General features: G+C 42.9%; 5 protein-coding genes across 10 annotated transcripts in view; 4 read left to right on the top strand and 1 right to left on the bottom strand.

Moving 5' to 3' along the window:
- The window catches only part of LOC111592571 (protein sickie), a 138,170-nt gene extending 124,596 nt beyond the window's left edge, over positions 1–13,574 (top strand). For all 6 annotated transcript variants that reach the window (XM_030223193.1, XM_030223194.1, XM_023304876.2 and 3 more), the window contains 4 exons: positions 9,603–11,536; positions 11,597–11,852; positions 11,919–12,398; positions 12,458–13,574. In XM_030223193.1, the coding sequence (XP_030079053.1) occupies positions 9,603–11,536; positions 11,597–11,852; positions 11,919–12,398; positions 12,458–12,577 (2,790 nt within the window). In that variant the 3' untranslated portion in view covers positions 12,578–13,574. The remainder of the gene's footprint in view (positions 1–9,602; positions 11,537–11,596; positions 11,853–11,918; positions 12,399–12,457) is intronic.
- A 781-nt stretch (positions 13,575–14,355) lies between these two features.
- Positions 14,356–15,614, top strand: LOC111592577. The gene is made up of 3 exons (XM_023304888.2): positions 14,356–14,444; positions 14,872–15,292; positions 15,349–15,614. Exons 2-3 carry the CDS (start codon positions 14,881–14,883, stop codon positions 15,483–15,485), a joined length of 549 nt encoding a protein of 182 aa, XP_023160656.2. The 5' UTR covers positions 14,356–14,444; positions 14,872–14,880; the 3' UTR covers positions 15,486–15,614.
- Positions 15,615–16,673: 1,059 nt separating this feature from the next.
- On the bottom strand, positions 16,674–17,660 carry LOC111592576. Its single transcript, XM_023304887.2, has 2 exons — positions 17,581–17,660; positions 16,674–17,520 (listed from the first exon to the last, which is right to left on the bottom strand). The coding sequence occupies exons 1-2, from the start codon at positions 17,596–17,598 to the stop codon at positions 16,858–16,860; spliced, it is 681 nt and encodes a 226-aa protein (XP_023160655.2). The 5' UTR covers positions 17,599–17,660; the 3' UTR covers positions 16,674–16,857.
- A 605-nt stretch (positions 17,661–18,265) lies between these two features.
- Positions 18,266–19,238, top strand: LOC111592574 (SH3 domain-containing protein C23A1.17). The gene is made up of 2 exons (XM_023304885.2): positions 18,266–18,326; positions 18,388–19,238. The coding sequence occupies exons 1-2, from the start codon at positions 18,297–18,299 to the stop codon at positions 19,138–19,140; spliced, it is 783 nt and encodes a 260-aa protein (XP_023160653.1). The 5' UTR covers positions 18,266–18,296; the 3' UTR covers positions 19,141–19,238.
- Positions 19,239–19,676: 438 nt separating this feature from the next.
- LOC111592575 lies at positions 19,677–21,044 on the top strand. The gene is made up of 6 exons (XM_023304886.2): positions 19,677–19,813; positions 19,869–19,895; positions 19,960–20,091; positions 20,153–20,299; positions 20,438–20,575; positions 20,637–21,044. The coding sequence occupies exons 1-6, from the start codon at positions 19,763–19,765 to the stop codon at positions 20,835–20,837; spliced, it is 696 nt and encodes a 231-aa protein (XP_023160654.2). The 5' UTR covers positions 19,677–19,762; the 3' UTR covers positions 20,838–21,044.
- Positions 21,045–21,737: the final 693 nt, after the last annotated feature.

The following is a 21,737-nucleotide window of genomic DNA, read 5'->3' as shown; positions in this document are numbered from 1 at the left end:
AACATATTTATATATATATATAACATATATATCTACATATAACCCTTTAAAATGAAGTAAACAATGGAACCTCTCGCTATTTATTGGCTTAGGCAAACTGATACAAATCCAAATGTTTTCTAAGTTTTTCTATCCTTCGCTCGCTTAAAACAGATACATTTTGAGACACATAAAGAGCCGTTTGCTAGTTGTGAGTACTTGAAGTGTATCAATAAGTTCAATGCGTTTGCTCTCAAGCTCGATTGCCAAAGGTATTTGTTCCATTCGAACAATGCCAGCTATGTATTGACTTTGGATACGGCTGCAGCTGGCTGGCCAAGAGAAACGCAGTTTGTAGCAGCTTGGCTAACTGTTAGGCCATGTGGCCTGTTCCTTGTTCCTTCTTTTGCAAAATGCAGCAGGCATAGCTCGTCCGGCTTTGGCATTACAAATGCAAGCAGTGGCGCATAAGGCAAAGCTATGCGTCCACTTGTCCAGCTGTCCACACGTCTGTTTGGTCTTGTCAGTTGCCGTTAGACGCGTTGCCCACTGATTGATTCAATAAAAGTTGCATGAGCCCCACTCGCAGCGCGCTTCGTGCCTTTGGGCGCGACGAGCGTGCACTTCAGCATATTAAATAAATGAGCCAAGACGTTGAGCATTTCGATGGCAGACGAACAGTTTGGCCAGCACTGGGAGCTGCTGATTTTAATCCTGCATCCGCTCAGCAGCAGCAACAAACATCTGTTGGCCATGTCCAAATCTGTTGACCTGATTCGCAGTACACGCAATTGATATGTTGTCCACGATGAAATCAGCCGCAGCTGCCTCAGTCTCGCTTGCTGTCTCTTTCGGCCATGCTGAAATGCATCAAATCTGATCTGAGCTGGGCAAAAACTAGTTGTGTGGTAGCACATTTGATTTCAAAGTCTTTCACTAATCAAAAAAGGAACACTTTTTGCCAAGATCGAGCCTAATTTTATGGCAAGCAAATGTCAAAGCTGCCAGGCTCTCTGCTGTTTGTTGGCTTGCACTGATTCACATATCCTTGGATGCAGATACATTCCTACATAGACAACAACAATTTGTATGCAATTTAGCAATCGCAATTCTTTAAATAATATTTAAACATTTAAATAGCTTGCATTAGACCAGATAGCTGAGTTGCTAGCTATTTCCCTTATCGAATTTTCCATTAAAAACTTTACAATAAGCTAAACATTTAAAGTTTTTTGTTAATAATATATGTTATTTTGGCAGTCCATTCCAAGACACATTTTGAGAATAATTTTGAATTTGTGAGATTGCCTATTATCTACCCTGTTTTACCCACTTTAAGTGTGTTCAGGGTACAGCAACAACATCAATGTCTATCGCCAATTGCGGGTCCAATCAATGTCAACTTTCAAAGCAAATAGAGTTGCCAATAAAGACGCTTGTCGTTCATATATATATATATATATATATATATATATATATATATATATATGTATATATATGTTTGTATAGATTTATGTGCGCATATAGCTTCTTTCGATTTGGCGCGTTTTTAATGCTGTTTTTAGGCTTAGCGAGTTTTAAAACGTTTTTCATGTTTATTTATGAGCGCCGATCGACGAGCAGCTCAACAGCTGCCAATTTAGCTGGTAACTCGAGACGAGGCTTTGGCTTAAATGAAAAGTGAAATTGGTAGCTTGATAGCCTGGCCAGATTGCCAGCGGGCGTGTGAAGCGATCACGTCTACAGCACCATTGTGACTGCAGTTTGAGCTGCACTGTGCCACACACTCAGTGATCAGTTCACGAGTTCAATTGGCTCAAGTTGAAGGTCACGTGTTGATTGTGGCTAATTGATTACATTCCTCACAGAAAGAAATTAACATATTTGGCAATTATTAGCAGCACGACGTCTGCCATCATCAAAGTTGAGTCTCGCAGCTGATTTATGCGATTTTGATTGATGGATGGGTCGCAATGGGTTAATCATTCGTACTACACATGGGCACAAATTGTGCAATCAATTGATTAAATATTCCAGTTAAATGCAGAGCGCCTTTAGATGAGACAGTTCAAACTATAAAAGTTGACAAATTATGTTTTGATATGTCGAATGTTCAATGAATTTGGTTTCCCTGTGACTGATATTGAGCGGTTTCATTTAATGACTTACCATTGAGAGACTTAACAGAAATAATAAACACAGAAGTATCTTAATTCTCTCTTGTATATTCAGTATGAGTCGTCAACTTAAAGTTGCATTTACTATAATTTGTAAGAGTACAGCCGAAATACATTCAATTATAAGCAAATATCTACTTTAGCAAAAATAATTAGGAAGTTCGCCTTGAAGGCTGGCCGCAGTGCAGCTGTCAAGCAGCTGTCAAGAATAGTTTGCAGCTCTTCTTTATCAGGTTGATTACTGCTCCAGTTTCTTAGCAGTCAGTCGAATCGGATCTCGAAAATAACAGCATGCATAATTAATAAACAGAACTTTAAGCAACAAATTGGCAAGTTTATGGCAGAGCTCCCCACTTGGCTTAAGTAACTCGTTAGTTTTTATCTTTTGACATCGCTTATTAAAGCAAACGCTTGATAAACGAGATGTGGCGATTGCGGACAGCCTGTCTGCACATGCAACATGTGCACATACATAGAGCTCCTTATAAATATATACATATATATCATTTGTATCTTATGGATAGTCGTTATAATTGCCACAAAGCAACCCGCTGAGCACTCAGTGATTGACGGACTGGCTGACTGAATGACTTACTGCGTGGCTCTCTCCCTCCTTAGTTTTGGCGGCTTGTTTTTTGTCAAAGGCAACATGACAGCAACACCTGATCTATGCGCTGCTTTTTTGTTTTTTGGTATCTGCATTCTGGTATTTGACTATCTGAACATGGTTTCTGAATTCTTTGGCGCAGTGGCAGCCTTTTAATTTATGACAAATGCAATTTGTATCTGCTTAATTCATAAATATTTATTCGAACAGCAGGCCAAACGGGGCCACGTGAGCCGTGAGCCGCGCACAGCGCGCCGCCTTGCAGTTCACAGGTGTCTTGGCTTATTTACTTTTTTTTTGACGAAAACCTGTTTGCAGAGCAGCTGAAACTCGTTTTGTTTAAGCTGCTAATAGAGACAAAGACCGACGCGACTCTTGGTCAGACGCTTGATGAAGCTGTTCGACCTGAGCTGCCCAGGCCACAGGACGAGCTCTCTTTGACGGTCTCCCCAAGGAAATCAGCGCAAGCGAAGCAAACTCAAGCAGACAAACAAAACAACAGCCAGAATCAAAACAGAAAACAAACAACAATGGACAAACAGAAGACAACGAAAGAACTCCGCCTCCCTGCTCACTGCTGAGCAGAGGAATAAAGTTTTATTCGACTCGAAAAGCAAAGCAAAAAACTACGCATTGAAAACTGCTCGCGGGACGAAGTTCTGTGGCGAGTTCTCTGAGGTTTACGTATCTTCATTTTAAAGAACACACACACACACACGCACACTCACTCACTCACGTATTGCTTGTTGTTGTAATCCTGAACGTGTCTCTTTTGTGGCTTCCGGTCTTGAAATCGAATAATCAATAAAACAAAAAAAAAGAAATCTGAACAACGCGCTCTTCAATGGACATTGATCGTGTCACAGAAAAACAGACGAGTCATTCAGAGGCAGAGTGGAAAAGGGGCACAAAGTTTTATGAGTGGAAAATATGGGGGAAAACTGAAGAGTTTGTATATTCATGAGAAGGGCTTTCCGCTGAGTGTAGGTATTAAGACCATTTAGCGATGGAACGAGCTATAAATAGAAGCAATTGTGCTTTAAACGCAAAATCAATTCAAAGTTAATGAAAACATAAAGCAATATCGAACCCCTGGTCGAGTTTTATTTTTGGCACAATTGCATAAAACACTTATCGACTGAAACACTTTGGAAATTCCTCTCAAGTTATTTCCAATGCATCTTATCTTATTAATTGTCCATTAGCACATCTAATCTATTATGCAAGAGCAATGCTTAAATGGCCATAAATTTAGTATATTGTATGTCTAAATAATATAAAATGCAGCAGTAACTCACACTCTCTTTTCTCGGCTTTATCTTTACAGGTAAGTTTCGAAGCCAACATCAATTTAAGCCACACTTGGGGGTATCGTAAGTAGTTAATATGGTTGTTGTTGCTGTTGTGGCTGCGGGCATTAGCCAAAGGCAAATTTATCTAATGCCAAGCGAGCCACGAAATGGCCAAGATGAGGAATGAGAATGGATAATGGAGAATGGAGAATGGAGAATCGAGGAGAGCTCTAAGGAAGAAGCCTTGTGCAAATAATGAAAACTGCAATCTTTGTCTTTCACCAGCCGCCGCCGCCGCCGTCGCCGTCGCAGTCTCTGCGGCTCGAGATCAAAGACTGAGGCTGAGTGGAACTGCGACTGTGGTCCAGGCTGGTGTCTGTGGTGCCGTTTCTCTCACTTCGAGCATAATCCAACTCCAACTCCAACTCTAACTCCAACTGCAGCTGCCCCGCAGCGGACAAGATCTTAATGATGATTTGCCATTTTTGCGGGCTCTCTGGCTAAAAGCTTCGATTCGAAGAGCTCGTCCAAGTGGAAACGATGCGCATGTCGCTTCAGCATCGACTGCAGTCAGCAGCTCAGTCGTAAACAATCGCATTGGATTAGTTTGTTAATCAGTTTTTTATGTGGCGGCAACTATGTTGTGATCAGCTTTCGAGTTAGCCATGCCCAACACGCAGGCACACAACTAAGGACAACTAAGCCAAAGGCAAACAGTTTTCAAGGCGTTGCCCAAAAGCAAAATAAAAGAAATCGAGCGGCAAATGGCAAAGCGAATCAATGAGAAATTCGCAAATTAAGATACGAACATCATATGCCATCTCGAGATTTACATGTCGGGCAATCAGAAGTTGAGGGAATATTAATTAAAAGCCAGCTGAGGCTTATGAAATCGGTACGAGGGAGGTCTGATACGTTGCTGATGTGAATATAACAGAAGCTCAATAGAAACAACAATAAGATTAAGATAAAATCATTCGCTTTATTTAGAACTACAATTTTTATACAACTCTTACTCAAGCGAAACACTTTTCATTCGCTATGTACAATGCCAAGATCTTAAATAAGCTATAGATAATGCCTCGCAGATATCTAATCTTATCTAATGCAGTTGCGACTTGCGATATAAATATAAATATATATATATATATATATGCACATAAGTATATAGATTATATTTATAGATTAGCTGCCGCACTTATCTAACACATTGCTATAAGGCTGTGCATATACCTTTACGAATACTGCTCTTGGCTACCTGAGTCCAATATTTCTCCAATTTTCCACTCATAATTCAGTACAGAAATCAATCATATTCGAAGATGTCTTTATCAGCGACACAAGGTCGAAGTGATTAGACCCCAGCGTATAGGAAAGAGTTTGGCTTGAACCGCTGACCTTCATTTATCATTAATTATAGAAACTTTTTGTGCCTGGTTGCAGTCAAACTTTCACTTAGCTAATTTGCAGTGCCACGCCCCATACATAATAGATGCGGAGGCAAAAGGCGAAAGACTGTTACAGTTCTTGGGCAATCAAATGTCAAGTGTTATTGCAGTTGTAGCTGCAGTTGCTGTTGCTGTTGCTGTTGCTGTTGCTGCCAGGCATAAATCATTTGAAAAGGTCAGAGTGCACACGCCTACGTGGCATGTTGCTGTGAGTGAAGCACAACACATGCTCGCCGGATGTCTGCAACAATTGTCAAGTGGTTGTCGCTGCAGCAAGCAACATGATTTATGCACGCCAGCAACACGAAACAGTTGCCGTTGCTGTTGCTGCTGCTGTTGCCGGCGACCCACTTAAGCAGCCACACTAACTTTGCAGCTTATCACAAGTCGCCTGCTATCTAAGGCTGATACGAAGGCTATCAGCAATGGCGACTGTCGCAGTTAGTTGCTGAAAACTTGCTGACCAAAAAAGCGAGCGAAAAAGAAAACCAAGTTGACAAGTTGCTGTTGTTGCTGCTTTTTCTGCTCTTGCTGTTGCTGCCATTGAACTTGAACTCTGTGCTCTGCTGTCTGCAGATGGCAAGAAATAAATTAAACATTGCAACAACAGCAAGTTCGACAGCAACAGCAACAACTCCCCCGCCAGCAACTGAACACTCAAATTAAAGTTAGCAACATTTGTTTGTTTGTTGTTGTTGCTGCTACTGTTGAACTTGTTTAGCATATGGAGCCCTGCACAACTGACTTTCCATATGTCTGCCCTTCACTCTAGTGCGCTTCTCTCTTTCTCTCTCAACCTCTATCTCTCTCAGCCACCCTCTCCCTTTTGGCTAACATTGCCCGTCGAGGCGTAACGCGTTTCTTTACGCTTCGTTGCCATCGTTGTGCTAATGAAGTGCTGCAACAACAACAACAGCAACAACAGCAACACAGCAGCAGCAGCTACCACTGAAATTGCAGCTACAACTGCAACATTAGCAACAAACAACAATATTGCAAACAACATTGCAGACAAAACCACGCAGCTTGAGACCAACTTTATAGTTCAGCAGCAGCAGCAGCAACAGTTGCTGAAAGAAATTGCAAGCATGTTGTTGTTTCTCTTGTTGTTGCTGTCATTGCTCAGCTCAATTTGAGGCTCTTCCGGTTGTAGTTTTTCATTGTCAATTGCAAACGTTTCTCTTGCTCCACGAATTATTTATAATTTAGCTGCTTATGAGCATTTTAAACTTTCTAAGAGTTGCCAGCTAGTTGTAGGGTTGCCAGATAGTTGTATAAAGTCATTAAACGCCGCCCGAATTTCAAACGTATTTCAGTCTAGTCGCTGCTCCAGATAACTCCGTGCTGGCATTATATTCAAGATAATTAGTATGCGTGCCATTTTCTGGTAGGAAATCCTTGGTACCTTGCCAGACTAATTAAATTATATTTTACGCTTTGCGATAACCGTGCCGCACTAGCCACACGTAACAACAGCTTCATCAACAACATCAACAGCTTTGAATTAAAAAGCCACGTACTCGGCCCCAAACAGCATCCTAGATAACCCTTTATATTCGGCATCCCCCTGCCAGTTCGCAAGCTTTTCACATTTATACAGCCGACTCACGTATGCGTAAAAATTGATTACGGTGCGTATGCGTAATGCAGGAACGTACAGCAACGCCCCACAGGCCACAAACGAGACGCTTAACAGGACATATCTCAGCCATATGAAATAAGTGAGTCGCCCTCTCAACACATCAACAGAATTTTATAGAAATTCTGGCTCTCAATTCGTGCCGAATTTCGCTTTGTGCAAAGGCAATTAAAGTGAATTATCAAACAGTTTATAAAAATGGATCGATAGCTGCTCTGACAGCTAAATAAAAACGCAAACGCAATAGCAACAATCTATTAAAAATGAGCTCAGCTCAAGCAATTTAGGTGCCGTCCTTGAACTCTGTAAACAAGTTGAGCTCTAGAAGTGGCCCACAGTTTACTTGGCTTTAGCTTTAGCTTTTGCTTTTCATTAACTGATTTGTACTATATAAAAAGCTTTTGCTGTCGTCGTTGTTGTTGTTGTTGAGCGTGTCGACTTGACTCAATTTGCATAAGCGACACGCAAATTAAAATGTGAAACGTGTTAGATGCTTATCAATAAGCGAAACATGGGCACGTATAAGACGGCAGGGCAGATGCAATACAGAAGTCGCTTTTGGTTAATAACTAACTGCGATAGCGTTTAGTCAGCGTTACTTACATTTCAACGTCTTCCTATACGCTTATAAATTCAATTAAGTACGCCTCACTCAGATAGTTTTAAGTTAACTCTGATTCAATGATATCATGCATCATGCATCATGGATTATGAATTTCCTATGGATTAACCGCATGCCAATGCTAATGTTAGCTAATTAGCAGCAGGGCTAAACTTATGCGAGAGAGCAGCTAGAACAGATCTTCTTTGGAATTTAAGCACAAACTTTTATTAAGTTAAGCAAAATGTTTTGATTCTGGCTTTCTATTTGATATTACTTTATTAGACTGGCAGACAGATAAAGTCTAATGACAGCTTAACGCTCTTAGTCAAGCTCTTCTATTTATATTATGTTGTCTGTGTTATTTCACTGTCGACTCATAAATACTGCTTCCTTGCTCGAACGACAATCGAAACTAATGCATAAAGGCATTTAACTTGTTTCCCTAACTCAATTACTTAATAAGTTTTAAGCTGCAGCTGCTACCCGCTGCCATTAGTTGACTTCATTATGCACTTCTTTTGGTTCATCCATTCAATGATTCATTTGTGCGTTCATTCAGTAGCTATTGATGCCACTTCAGCATTAGCTGCTGCTGCTGCTTTCGCTCTTTTCTCCTTTTATCGTCTACCCTTGGACAGCAAACTGCAATTACAACTTCCGCACTGAGTCATCTGACACAAACACATACACAATATCTACGCTGCGTATACTCTGTTAAGAATTGGAGTCGGGTATATTGATGCAGTGTCAAAATTTATTTTATTTATTTATAATGAATATGAACTGAGCTACTTTAAATTTGTATATCATATAAAACTTATATGAATGAAATTGCTAACCACTGAAGATACACTTCAAAGATCGTTGACAGTTGCGCAGCTACTAAGAGCTGTTATCCACGTTTAAAGAGAGAACTAATCAGTCAGTTGCGTTGCCTTTGCAGCTCTAATAGCGCTCATTAGCTTGATGTCGTTAATGTCTCATTGCTGCACTGCTCTTTGCTCTTCAGTTCTCTAAGTTTTTCCTCAAGCCGTTGCAGCATTTCGCTGACAAAGTGACCTCGCCGGCAACGCCGAGAGCCGTAAAGAGCGCCTCGGTCACGTCGCATCATAAAACATATTTCATGAACTTGTAGCCAGGCAACAAAGCAGTCAACTGAGTGTAGTAGGAGTTGAGGCGTTGAGGAGCTGAGCAGCCAAGGAGCTGGGCACAGGTTCTAATGCTAGTTTATTGCACAGGTGTCTGTGGAGACATTCCGCGGGCTGGGCTGTGAAAGCTGAGAAGGAAAGAAGTTCTGATAGAAGTTTTTAAAGCTGCGCTTAGAGGCTCAGACACTAGGAGTCATGAGTCATGAGTCAGACACCAGTTGTTGCTGCTGCCGTTGCTGTTGTTGCTGGGACTTTTGTTGCAGCGAAACCACTTGCATATCAATCAGGGCTTAAAATGCGATGCACGATTGTGACGTGCGGGCTGCAGAGGGAGTCAGGACGGGGCCACTCAATTGCGATGATGAATTATCGATGCAACTAGCACTCAATGTCCCGCAAACCTAACACAGCCACACAAATTTTGGCTTAAAGTTAAATGAACTTTGGCTATAAATATAATTTCTGGCTTGTCTGAAGCGCCCACGAGCATTCGGGCTGGAGTTGTAGAAGAACGACCTTAGTCTCCTTATAAATTTAATAATATAAATAAGTAAATATATAGCAAATATACATCTCTTCCTCTGCTTCAATCAATCACCTGATATTCAGGTGATTAAAGTTCAACATGAGCATTTATTAAATCAATAATTGTGGAATTGTTTTTAATGCCTTCTCTATCTCTGCCCCTTTGTATATGCTTATTTGCAGGCCCATGTGGTATCAGCGTTCGAACAGTCCCTCACCAATATGACCAATCGCCTGCAGCAGCTGACGGCGACGGCAGAGCGCAAGGATGGGGAGCTGACTGATATGCGACAGACAATTGAGCTGCTGCGCAAGCAGTCCATTCAGGCGGGCCTGACCACGGCGCACATGCAGAGCATGGGCGTCCAGACGCAGGGCCAGACCCAGAACGAGCTGATGCTGCAGCAGAAGCCGCCTCCAGTTCCCGCTGCCAACAGCCGAGCGGGCAATGCTAATGGAAATGGCACGGGCAATGGGCTGGGACTGGGATTGGGATTGGGCATGCAGCGACAGCACAGCACTGACTCGATGTGCTCGCTGAATTCCATCAGCTCGGGCTGCTCGGCGGCGCAGGACAAGAACAAGGCCAATAAGAAGAAAGGCTGGCTGCGCAGCAGCTTCACTAAGGCCTTCTCCCGCAACGCCAAGATCTCGAAAACTAGTCGCCATGTGGGTCAGCATCATCAGCAACAGCAGCACGAGCACAGCTCCAGCAAGACAACCTTGCTCAACGGACACGGACACGGACACGGTCACGGTCATGGACATGGGCATGGAGAGCCCTTGGGCTTGGCTGCTTTGGCCACGCAGCCAGCGCCGCCGCTGCCTGTGGCAAATGCATCCAGCAAGCAAAGCAGCCCGGCCAAGACGGTGACACTGATCGATAATGCAAAGCCCATCGATGCCATCGACGGGGAGGATCAGCACATGGTGGAGGACCTAAAGAAGCAGCTGCGCGAAAAGGATCTGGTGCTGACAGACATACGGCTTGAGGCCCTTAGCTCTGCCTCGCAGCTGGAGAGCCTGAAGGACATGATGAACAAGATGCGCGCCGAAATGATGTCGCTCAAGCAGAACAACGAACGGCTCCAGAAGCTGGTCACCAGTCGCTCCCTAGCGGGCTCTGAGGCCAGCCTCGGCCAGGCAATCAGCCCGAATGGTTCACTTGGAGGCGGCGCCGGCAGTTCGGATGCGTCGCGTCGCTACTCGCTGGCCGATGGCAATGCACGGCCTCCAATGGAGCTGCCTCCGCGTCTGACCGAGGAGCTGGAGGAGGAGTGCATGCCACCAGCACCGGCACCAGAGCCACCACCACCACCAGCGCCCTGTGCAGCAAGTGGTGCAGCTCCGCTCAGTCCCAATACTCACATAGATCTGACACCGCCGCCGCCAGCGCTGGAAGCTGGACAGCTAAGCAGCCCCGTGCACATGGCTAGCTGTGGAGCTGTAGAGGAGCTGCCCGATGTGTGCGATGGCAAGAAAATAGCCATTGCCTGCTACTTGGGACAGCCCGAATCCTTTGCCAAGTACTGCGAGGAGATGCTCGAGCTGGACGACTTCTATGCCAATGGGGCAATCATTGCCAGCCACGAGGCGGAGCAGGCTCAGGTGCAGGGGCAGGGCCAGGGGCAAGCGCAGCAGGCCGAGCGCCAGGGAAATGGCTCCAATGAATTTATTATCGCTTGCACATACATCTCGGGCAAGACGACCTGGCAGAATCTGGACTACATTGTGCGCAAAACCTTCAAGGATTACGTGGCACGCATTGATCCCGGCACCAACCTGGGCCTGAACACAGACTCCATTACATCGTATCATCTGGGGGAGGCGAAACGTGGCCCTGAGATGGGCTTCCCGGAGCTGTTGCCCTGCGGCTACATTGTGGGCAACGTGAGGACCCTGTATATATGCTTACAGGGTGTCGGCAGCTTGGCCTTCGACAGTCTCATTCCACGCAGCATTGTGCATCGCTACATAAGTCTGCTAACCGAGCACAGACGTTTGATCCTGTGCGGACCCAGCGGCACTGGCAAATCCTATCTGGCGCGTCGCCTAGCCGAGTTTCTGGTGGCACGGGCTGGTCGCGGCAATCCCTCAGAGGCCATTGCCACGTTCAAGTAAGTACCCAGTCAGGCCTCTGCTGACGACACATGCTAACTAGTTTATCTGCTCAACAGCGTGGATCATAAGACCTCGAAGGATCTGCGACAATATCTGGGCCACATTGCCGAACAGGCGGCCATAGCGAATGGCGCGTCGGAGCTGCCATCTGTGATCATATTGGACAATTTGCATCATGCCTCCGCTCTGGGCGATGTCTTCTCCTGTCTGCTCAGCGCCGGACCGGCCACCAAGCTGCCCTGCATCATTGGCACTATGTCGCAGGCTACCTGCAACACAACCAATCTGCAGCTCCATCACAATTTCCGCTGGGTAAGTCAAGCCTTTTCTCTTTAGCCTTTTAACTCATTAACTCATTCACTTCCTTTCGCTTGGCAGGTGCTCACAGCTAATCATATGGAGCCTGTCAAAGGCTTCCTTGGTCGCTTCTTGCGTCGCCGACAGTTTCAGTTGGAGCTGCAGACGCAGCATTCACAGCCAGAGTTGGCGGCTGTTCTCGCTTGGCTGCCTTCCGTGTGGCAACACATCAACCGCTTCCTGGAAGTGCACAGCTCCAGTGATGTGACCATTGGACCACGACTGTTTCTTTCCTGTCCGCTGGACTTGAAGGATTCGCAGGTGTGGTTCACCGACATCTGGAACTATCATCTGTCGCCCTACCTGATCGAGGCAGTGCGCGAGGGTGTGCAGCTCTATGGACGAAGGGGTGGCGCCTGGAATGATCCATCGGCCTTCATACGCAACTCATATCCCTGGCCCTACGGACCGGACTCGGTGCCACCGCTGCGACAGATCAATGCCGAGGATGTGGGCCTGGAGGGAGTGGCTCTCAGCAATGGCGAGCAACAGGACCCATTGGTAAGTGACTCAACAAAGTTCTCCTCAAAAGCCCTTTCCTAATTGCCTGCTTATTTTAGCTAAACATGCTGATGCGTCTGCAGGAGGCTGCCAACTACTCGGAGACACAGGATCAGGAGTCAGACTGCGCCAGCCTCGATTCAAACGTAACGCCCGACAGTTCAGCGGGTGCTGAGTAGTTCGTCTCTATTCACAGATCTTAACTTCTAACATGCCAAATGAAATGCTTTTGTTTTGCTTGCGCTGCGACGAAAGTCCTTCCACAACGTCACACACTCAAACACATCTCAAAGGAATTTTCTTGTGCTACTTTCGCATTCAAGTTCTAAAGCAGTTTCAAGACTTTTCCATTTGCACCAAACCAATAAACTATTGAGCTATACTCAGAGAAAACGGCAAGAGATCTTCACAAATCTGAGTTCCACGATATGAGGCAACAAGACTGTAATAGTACAATGGTTTTCTCTGAGTGTAGTATCATCATCTAACTCTTTCACTCTCTCTAATTCTCTCTGTCTACCTTCACAAGCCGCAAAATGTAGAATTGCACTTTTTAGCGCACTTGTTAAAAATGCAAATTTCCCTAAATCAGATATAAAAAATTTAGAAATTTATAAGAACTCATCTAACTCAAGGTAAAGGCCAGCGCAGGCGGAAAAGAAAACAAAAGTAAATTACAAATGGAAAGAAAGCCCAACATTAAATGTTAAACAATTGCTAAAGATCAAGCAAACACTTTTTGTACATAGAAAACCAAAAAAGCCCCAATTATATTTAAGCGACTAACTCTACAATGGTATCAGCATTTTATACCCTAACATAATCGAAAACGAAAAAGAAAAACCTATTGTAAATGTAGCCCTAAGTTTTTGCTACTACCAATATTTACAAGATGTACATTTAATGGAAAAAGCTTTCACTTTAGTTTAATTATTTGCATAATTATCATTAAATATTGTTACAAACATATTGCATATTTATAAAAACGCAAGTAAAGGGAGGAAGAAGATAAACTATTTAAACAATATATTATGCCATATACAGCGCTTAGCCGCATCAGCATCATAAATGCGAAAATCATATACGTAAAGACCCCGAAAAGTTCCCCTAAACAAATAGCAAAATTAACAAGCACAACTCCTATGAAACAACAATAAGAAGAGAACAACAGCAACACTAACAAAACTAAAATACATATACATATATTTAATACAATATTAAAATTATATGTCCTGTCTGTCTAATTTAAATGTGTACATTCATGAGATGTGAAATCAAATCAAAATCAAATAAACTTAAATCTATATAATACTAAATAATATTCATTTGACATTTATTTAAAATATAATAAATTAACATATGGATGGGTGACTATTACCCGCAATAAAAGTAATAGAATGATTTAAATCGAAGGAAGTGCGCGCCAATGTCGTCCCTACTCAGATCGGCGACATCCCTCTAAGCCACATTTAAAGTTGTTTGGGACAAGATAATGAGCGCTAAGTGGCGTGGACGGCGCTTCATACATTGTTGTTAAGCGCCATCTATTGATTAGCAGATTCAACACGAAGAAACAGGTAAAGTAACGCTGCAATAGAACTTGAAACCTCCATCTAATGCTTATCTGCATGTTTAATAGAAATAACTGGACAAGCTTAAGATAAATCACTACTTGATCAATGGACAAATATCCATGCTAAATACATGGGTCAACCAAACTAATCAATAGCCTATACACATCATATGTACTAACCATATTATACAAACTTACCATATATACTAGCTATTCTTTAAAAATAAAAAGTCTAGTTGCAACCGTAATAACATTAATCTAGTTTACCCAAATGATTTCAATGTAGAAAAGTAAAATAAAAAAAAGTCCAAGCACGTGAACTCAATAGCTTATAGCGATATATCGATAGTTGTTTGTCAGCAACTCTGGCAAATGAACCAAACTCAGTGGTAGTGGGTCATATGAACTATTTATTGCCTTGCGAACCGATAACAGACTCTACTAAGAACTCTCTGTGGCCGACAACAGATTTGGTAATTTGTGATATAGTTTGTAAAATAAAAGGTTACTATTGTGCATTTGCTTTGACCTGCTTGAATTCGTCTGTAAAATTATATTAAATGTTGAGTGCTTAATGCAACTGCTTGTTTTAATGAAATGCAGCAACCCACTGTAAATTCAGTGAAAAAAGTTTTCGATTACACAACAGCTGCCACAAGGCGAACGCGAGCTGTACAAATGCACTAAATTATTCACCGAAGTCTGCAACAAAATATATATCTATCCCAGAAATGGTTTTAGTAGCTACAGAAGCTGCAAATGTATGCTTAACTGTTCATTTCATTATGCACGTAGTCCGTGCAGTTGTTACATAACCTTCGATGCGTCACCCCGCACCCCCCTTTGGATACAAACATAGCTAGCGACATTAATACTAACATAACTCCCTCTTGTTTGCAGCTCTGAACTATGGCTCTTAGACTAATCAATAACGCTCTGCGCCGCCAGCTGGCTGCCCAATTGCCACATAACGCCCAAGTGGGCAGTGTGGCCTCCGTTCACACGCTCGATAAGATCGGCAAACGCGAGATTGTGGGCTTTGGCTGGAACGGCACAGCATGCTATGCGGATCGTGCTGATTATCCAATGCCCGCTGTTCGCTTCCGCGAGCCCACCAATGAAATCACCGCGCTGCGCACCAAGGAACAGGGCGACTGGAAGAAGCTCAGCCCACAAGAGATCAAGGCTCTCTACCGTGCCAGCTTCTGCCAGACCATTGCTGAGGTTCAAGCCGGCAGTGGCGAGTGGAAAATGCACTTGGGCGTTGGCCTGATCTTTACCGCCGCTGCCATTTGGATTGCCGTGCTGATGAATCTGTTCGGTAAGCAATACATTTGCTGATAACGGACATATGATAAATTAATTTCATGTTTTCAGTCTACGATGAATTGCCCGTCACCTTTGACGAGGAGCACCAGAAGGCGCAATTGAAGCGCATCATCGATTTGGAGATTAATCCAGTCACCGGCTTGACCTCCAACTGGGACTACGAGAACAACAAGTGGAAGAACTAAATGCAATCCACGGCAATTCCAACTTGAAAGTAATTAAGCAAAAATTCAGGGGCACTCTGTATATTTAAGTGGCCAGAAGCAAGAATAGTTGAAATTAAATAATGGCCGCTGCCAAGCCAAAAAACAAAACCGACGCAAACTTTTTTATACACGCACGAGACATTACAAGGGGACAACTCCCCTGAGAATCCTTAAATAATTATACATTTATATATGTAGATGCAGCTGCTTATATTTCACATAAATTTAAGAAATTTGCTTTCAATAGGACACAGTGAACTCCGATGGAGGTCGATGCATATTGTGGGCCCGTATATGACGCAAGCGATCGTTTATTAGATGAATGGATTTTTTTGCGGATTCAGCGAGGAGAAAACAGAATAATCCAGCGAGGACCTGCAGTAGAACCTGTTGTAGTAGCATTGTTGAGTTAGTAATGCCTGAGAATCAATTCCTTAGTGCGCAGTATGAGCTGCCCCGTCAGCTATTGGCTTGCGCGTTTACTTTACAAAAGGCAAAGTGTAACTAAAACGTTTATTAACGGTTTAATTTACCTAAATTTAATTGTTTTCCTTGAATACTATGCTTCATATAACAAATGCTAACGCGGAAAAATTCGAAGTTGAGTGAAGTTGACTGCGATTCACAAAAGCTTTTGTTGCGTTCACGAGCTAAACCTGTTACGGAGCAGCTCAGTAGCTTTGTCCATGCAGTAGCACAATATTTTGAACTCTAGATGGCGAGGTGCATCTGTTGACATCCAGCAGAAGCTCTACGTAAAGAAAGTATATGCAATTTAGTAAAATATATAAGCTTTAAGCTAAAACTATGTATGTATTTATATAGTGAATTTACGAGTTAATTCAACTAAGCGCAACACGACCAGACGTGTAGCTAAAGCTTTAGGTGTTCATGAAGATGAAATAAATTTTTTCATTTTATGTAAATCGTGGGAACTGTTTCATTGAATACACAGAATAGGAATTTTATGTGGGTGAAAATTACAGGCAATGCATCTAACCTTGCCAGCTATCGCCACTTGTTACTTTAACTATTTGTGATGCATCCAACTCCGCTCGCTCTTGATATTATGAAAGCCGTCGTGGGCGCGTACCGTATAATGCTTTCCCTCGATTCTGACCAGGGCCAGGCAGGCTGACAACAGAAAGAACAGAACAAGCTGACACATACTGACATATATTATATATTTTTTTCTGGTTGTTCCCTGAACACCCATACACTACAACTGTTGCGGGTAGCCAAAGTTTGGCTTACCTTGGCCCGTCTCATTAATTGCATTTGTCTTGGCCTGGAGCGTCTAATCAACAACTGCACGCTGCTGTTGACATTTACAGGGTGTTTTTATTTAAGTTTAATTCTGACTTTTAGTGGTGAACGCATCATTCCAGTGCGCCCAAAGGGGCTCGTGCTGTATATTGTGGAACCCATCGTGTGCATGCACATGCCGGAGGCCCGTATTTTGATGTTCGCCCGGTAAAGAAATCTTATAGCCGCCATTATACAATTCCTCCTCGGAGGAGGCTTTGTATGTAATCAGGTCTATTAGATCCGTAGTTCGTTGATGGGTTGCTAAATCTGTTGCACCTAATTGCACTTTGGCTTGTCTCAGTTGAGTTGGGTTCCTTTCATTGTTGACCGGATTTGCACCTTCATTGTCACCTAATTCCACTTTGGCTTGTCTCAGTTCATATGGTTTTTCTTCTCCTACTTTTGATGATTCCTTTTCTTTTGAAATATGTTCGCTATTTTCTTTCTTCTTATCGTATTTTCCCTGTGCTGCGTCCTTTGGATGTTCCACGTTATTTGCTTCATCTGTGTTTTCTGGTAACGTAACTCTGTCTTTTTTTTCTGGCTGCGTGCCCTTTGCTTCATGTTCTGCCCCTGCTACGCCTTCTGGCTGTTCCTCGTTATTGTTCTGTGATCCATGGTCGGTTGCTGCTCCGGCAGCCACTTCCGCAGATTTGTCCGCCTCCATTCTTTGTGGAAGTGCCATCATCAGCAAGAGCAAGGACAGCTGCAAAGATCGAGTTTTTTATGATTGAACTGGACCGCACACTGGGTGAAGTCATCTTACCAGTTTAGTTCTGACCATGTTGACGATCGTCTTTGAAGAAAGCGCATGCCAGCGGCGCTTGCCCTCTTTATAGTGGTAAATTTGCTCACATTTGTAATTGATTCGAACAGCTTCCTGATTTGATGGCCACAACCAATGCTGAGCATGACTGCGCCCAAACATTCCTAATTCAACACAGTTCAGAACGCAGCTAGGGCAATTCCCAGTTCTCGATTTCCGATTCTCCGATCTCTAGAGCTTTCTCAATCGACTACACTGCAAAATAAAATCTTTAGTTAATATTTTATTTGATAATAATATAAACTAATAATATTCATATATATATATATATATATATATATATATATATATATATATATATATATATATATATATATATATATATATATATATATATAATATATATATATATATATATATATATATATATATTTTTATTTATATATATATATATATTTATTTATATATATCGCAATTCAATTCGATTGTTTTGTTTGGTTAAAATAAGAATCTTTTTTATGACTAAGACCCTTTAATTTAGATTTAAATTAGCTGTATGTGGGCAGGCGCACAGATTCTGTGAAGCGCAGTGTAATTAAAAAATACTTGAATCTGCTCTGCCCTCTGTTCAATGCGCCCATAGACTATATAAAGCCAACGCAAGCGCAGCTCTAACCAGCAGTCTGCACTAAGCATTCGGTAAGAGATCAACTAACATGAATTTTAAGCTGTTGCTTATTGCCCAGGTGAGAATATATATATTTAGCTGCTGATACAAGTCGGTGATGACAGCTTCGTTTCGAGTAGCTATTGGCGGTCACCTGTGTACAGATTTGGGCTTACGATGACAAGGAAGCACTGGACGATGTGCATCAGCTGGCAACGACAACTGTGCCCGAGCCTGCGGTTGAGGAAGAAGCAACCGCACTTCCTGCCGAGGGGCTGCAGGGGCTGGGTGATGGCGTGGCACTGATCAACAAAGCAACTGCCTTGCCGGAAACAACGAATCCTAGTGTTGAAACCACTGTCCCCACCACAACAGCAACGACTACCACTGAGGCGCAAAAGGAAACCGATTTGTCTCCTTTTCCTACTTATCAGCTACCATCTTATCCCCAGCCACATCCATATGGATATGGATTTCCTTTTCCCCACCCAAATATTGGCCGTGAGCTAAAGCCTATCTCCGAGAGGTCCACTGAGACACCATCCACCGAAGCTAGTTATGCGGGCTATCCAGGCTATCCTTATCCAAGTTTTCCTATTCTACGCCCTCCCTTCTCTCCATATGGCTCACCTCCTTACCCATATCCGCTCGGACGTTCGCCTTATATTCCAGGCTTTGCACCTGGTCTTGGCGACGGAGCCAAACCTGAGAAAGGCAAACCAGTTGCTCCTGACGCTTCTGACAAGGGAAAGGAAAACGCCAACGAGGAAGCGCCCAAGCCGCCCGTAGAGCCTCCCAGCTTTGGCTATCCCCCAGTCTATTTGATTCCACGGCGCTTTCCATATGCGAGAAACATCGGAGGCTACGGCGCGCCCTACGGCTACGGACGCTAGTCTAAGCTATTGATTAAGTGTTTATTAAGGCGATAGCCCGATTACAAGTTGAATCGTGTGCAATAAATATAAATGCAGCAATTTATTATAGTTATCTCAGCAAAGCTTATTATTATATGAATCATAAATAATCCCATCTTCTCTGCTCGGTAAGTATAACGTCTTATACAACAGCTCAGCCTAGTTGGAATCTTTTCTATGGTAAGGATGAGGCTAACTTTTCGATAAAGAGCTGAGGCGGCATTAATAGATTGTTGTGACCTCTTAAATAGACTTACTGTTGTTGTTCAGTTAAAGAATATGTTATAGGCTTAAATATATATAAGAATACATGTCTACAGAAAGTGTACTCACTTTACCCTGTGCATGACGTATGTATTCTCAAGATGCAACTAAAAGTTATACAGTATATAAAGTCTATTCATTGTAAATCGTGGCTTTTCCCGCCTGCAACGCTGATAACCCTGATCGCCGGTCAGCGATACTCTCATCCAGCATCTCTCACCTCGTGCAAATCCAGTCAAACGTGTTACTCGTTTCCGTAGAATCAGAACCTCAAGCTGCCTGCCAATCGAATGGGTCATACAGTTGCCAGTTGTCTAGAGAGCGAGACGTAGCGAACATGTTCAGCCATTGCAGCAATAGTCTCGCTGGCCTGTTAATCGGCCTAGTGGTAAGTTTATAGGCATATATGTATTATATATGTATTATTCATTCGAGTCTTGCAGATCTGTCAAAGTGCTTCTGTGGAGTGGGTAAGAGTTTTCGCAGCTCACTGGGTTTGTCTCTCTATATGATTTGTTCCTATCACATTTTCAGGTGCGCATTAAAAAGGACACACGTGATATATCATCGGATAAGTTCAAGCCTCTGCAGCCCTCATCAAAAAATGAAAATGAGGCACCAATGACCGTAAACAATGACACAAACTATCATTCGGATTTTCAAGAGGTCAGTTCTAAGAGATCCCTGAATATACCAACTTTTTCCCATCCTGACTTCCTTCCCTCAGCACTCAACGGCGCAGGCTCATGCTAAAGTAGCTCCCTGGGAAGGAAATAATGAGGATAGGTCATGGCCACCCACATCGAGATTTCCCGCACCAAGTCGCTTTAATTACCCCGAACGGCTGCCCTTTCCAGCAGACAGATTTATTACGGTACGCGATCTATGGCAACAGCAGCTAAGAGCAACAGAGAAGGCAGTTTAACTAGGAGCTGAATCCTGCTCTGCGCTGCTTCTGTTATACTGGGAAAATTGCTTAACCAGTTTCTTTTCTTTTATATGAATTAAACAGCCCAACTCTGGATCCTCATTCGAGACGCGCGTTGACCCGTTTGTCGGCGGCCATAGAATCAGTGGTCCTTCGAGATTAGGTCAAACTGTTTTTGGAGAAAGCGGTTTCAGTGGTCCGATGCCTCTGAGCATACATACGGTACGTAAGCTCCATAAACTCTTATTAATCACTGACTAAAAACTAGGTAATGCTCAAATAGGGCCAACGCCTGTCTACGAGTAGTGGATTCTTCAATCCCATTAACAATTTCGGTGAATCTGGTTTTGGTGGCGACTCTGCCAATAATTACTATCGCTCGGAATCGTATCGCTACAGCTCAGACGGTAGCGGGCCACCTCACGTTCAGCAAAGCGTATACGACAGTCGCTTTGGAAATGACTTATCGAATCGAAAGTTTTAACGAATAACTTCCAGGAACTCAAATTCTAAATCGTCTTAAACAAAATGCGTAATTCAGCGCAATAATGAACTGATAAGTTTCCGCATTCATTGATTGCACAATTTCAAATCGGTAAAGATTAAGCATACAGAAATGTAACGGTAATCAACAAGCATTTAGCCTACTGAAAATATATACAACACTGAATAAAATATAAGCGAAAATTCAGCTCGTAATGAGAGCATATTTTCTGATGAGGAACAAAATTTGAATTGATATTTAAAACTTTCTTGCTAGATGATGAAGCTGCAAAGGCAGCATAGTTTATAAGCAAAGGCTTATAGGTTTAAACACCACCTATTCTCGGACAAGAACTTAGTACAAATACTTTTTTTTTATGCGAGCTCTTATGAGTCCTACACATGTTTGCCTGCTGCTAAAACGGTTTCTCTACCGGGTGCTGTGACCTTTCCTGTAATCAACGCCGACACCTCTTCCCGCAGTTTTTGAGGAAATACCCAATAGACATATATATACCAAATATATTTGAGTATCGCTTGGAACGTAGCATCAAAGTATTGTAATCAAACTTTGGAGAAATGTGAATGGCCGCTTTCTATCGTCGGACAGTCGATTCTGCAGTTAGAGAGTCATCTACTTCACTGTGATTAACCCCTAATAATTCCAATTGTCAGCGTTTTAGCCTCTCTCCTTTTCGGTATCATCAAGCAAATCTGTACTGGGTAGCAGCATCTCATTGTAGAGTCTCTCAATCTCATTTATGGACAACGACCCTCGCCTGCACTCTGGCAATAATAATAAATATTTATTACATATAGCTAATACAACTGATAAGCAGATCAAAGCAAATAAAATTGCCCCGAGAGACTAATAAGTTTTCATTTATGTTTAGAACGCTGC

This window comes from Drosophila hydei, unplaced genomic scaffold, assembly GCF_003285905.1.
Source record: "Drosophila hydei strain 15085-1641.00,03,60 unplaced genomic scaffold, DhydRS2 tig00000149-arrow-pilon, whole genome shotgun sequence".
Classification (NCBI taxonomy): domain Eukaryota; kingdom Metazoa; phylum Arthropoda; class Insecta; order Diptera; family Drosophilidae; genus Drosophila; species Drosophila hydei.
Note: the sequence above shows the minus strand (reverse complement) of the source record. Positions and strands in the feature narration are given on the sequence as shown.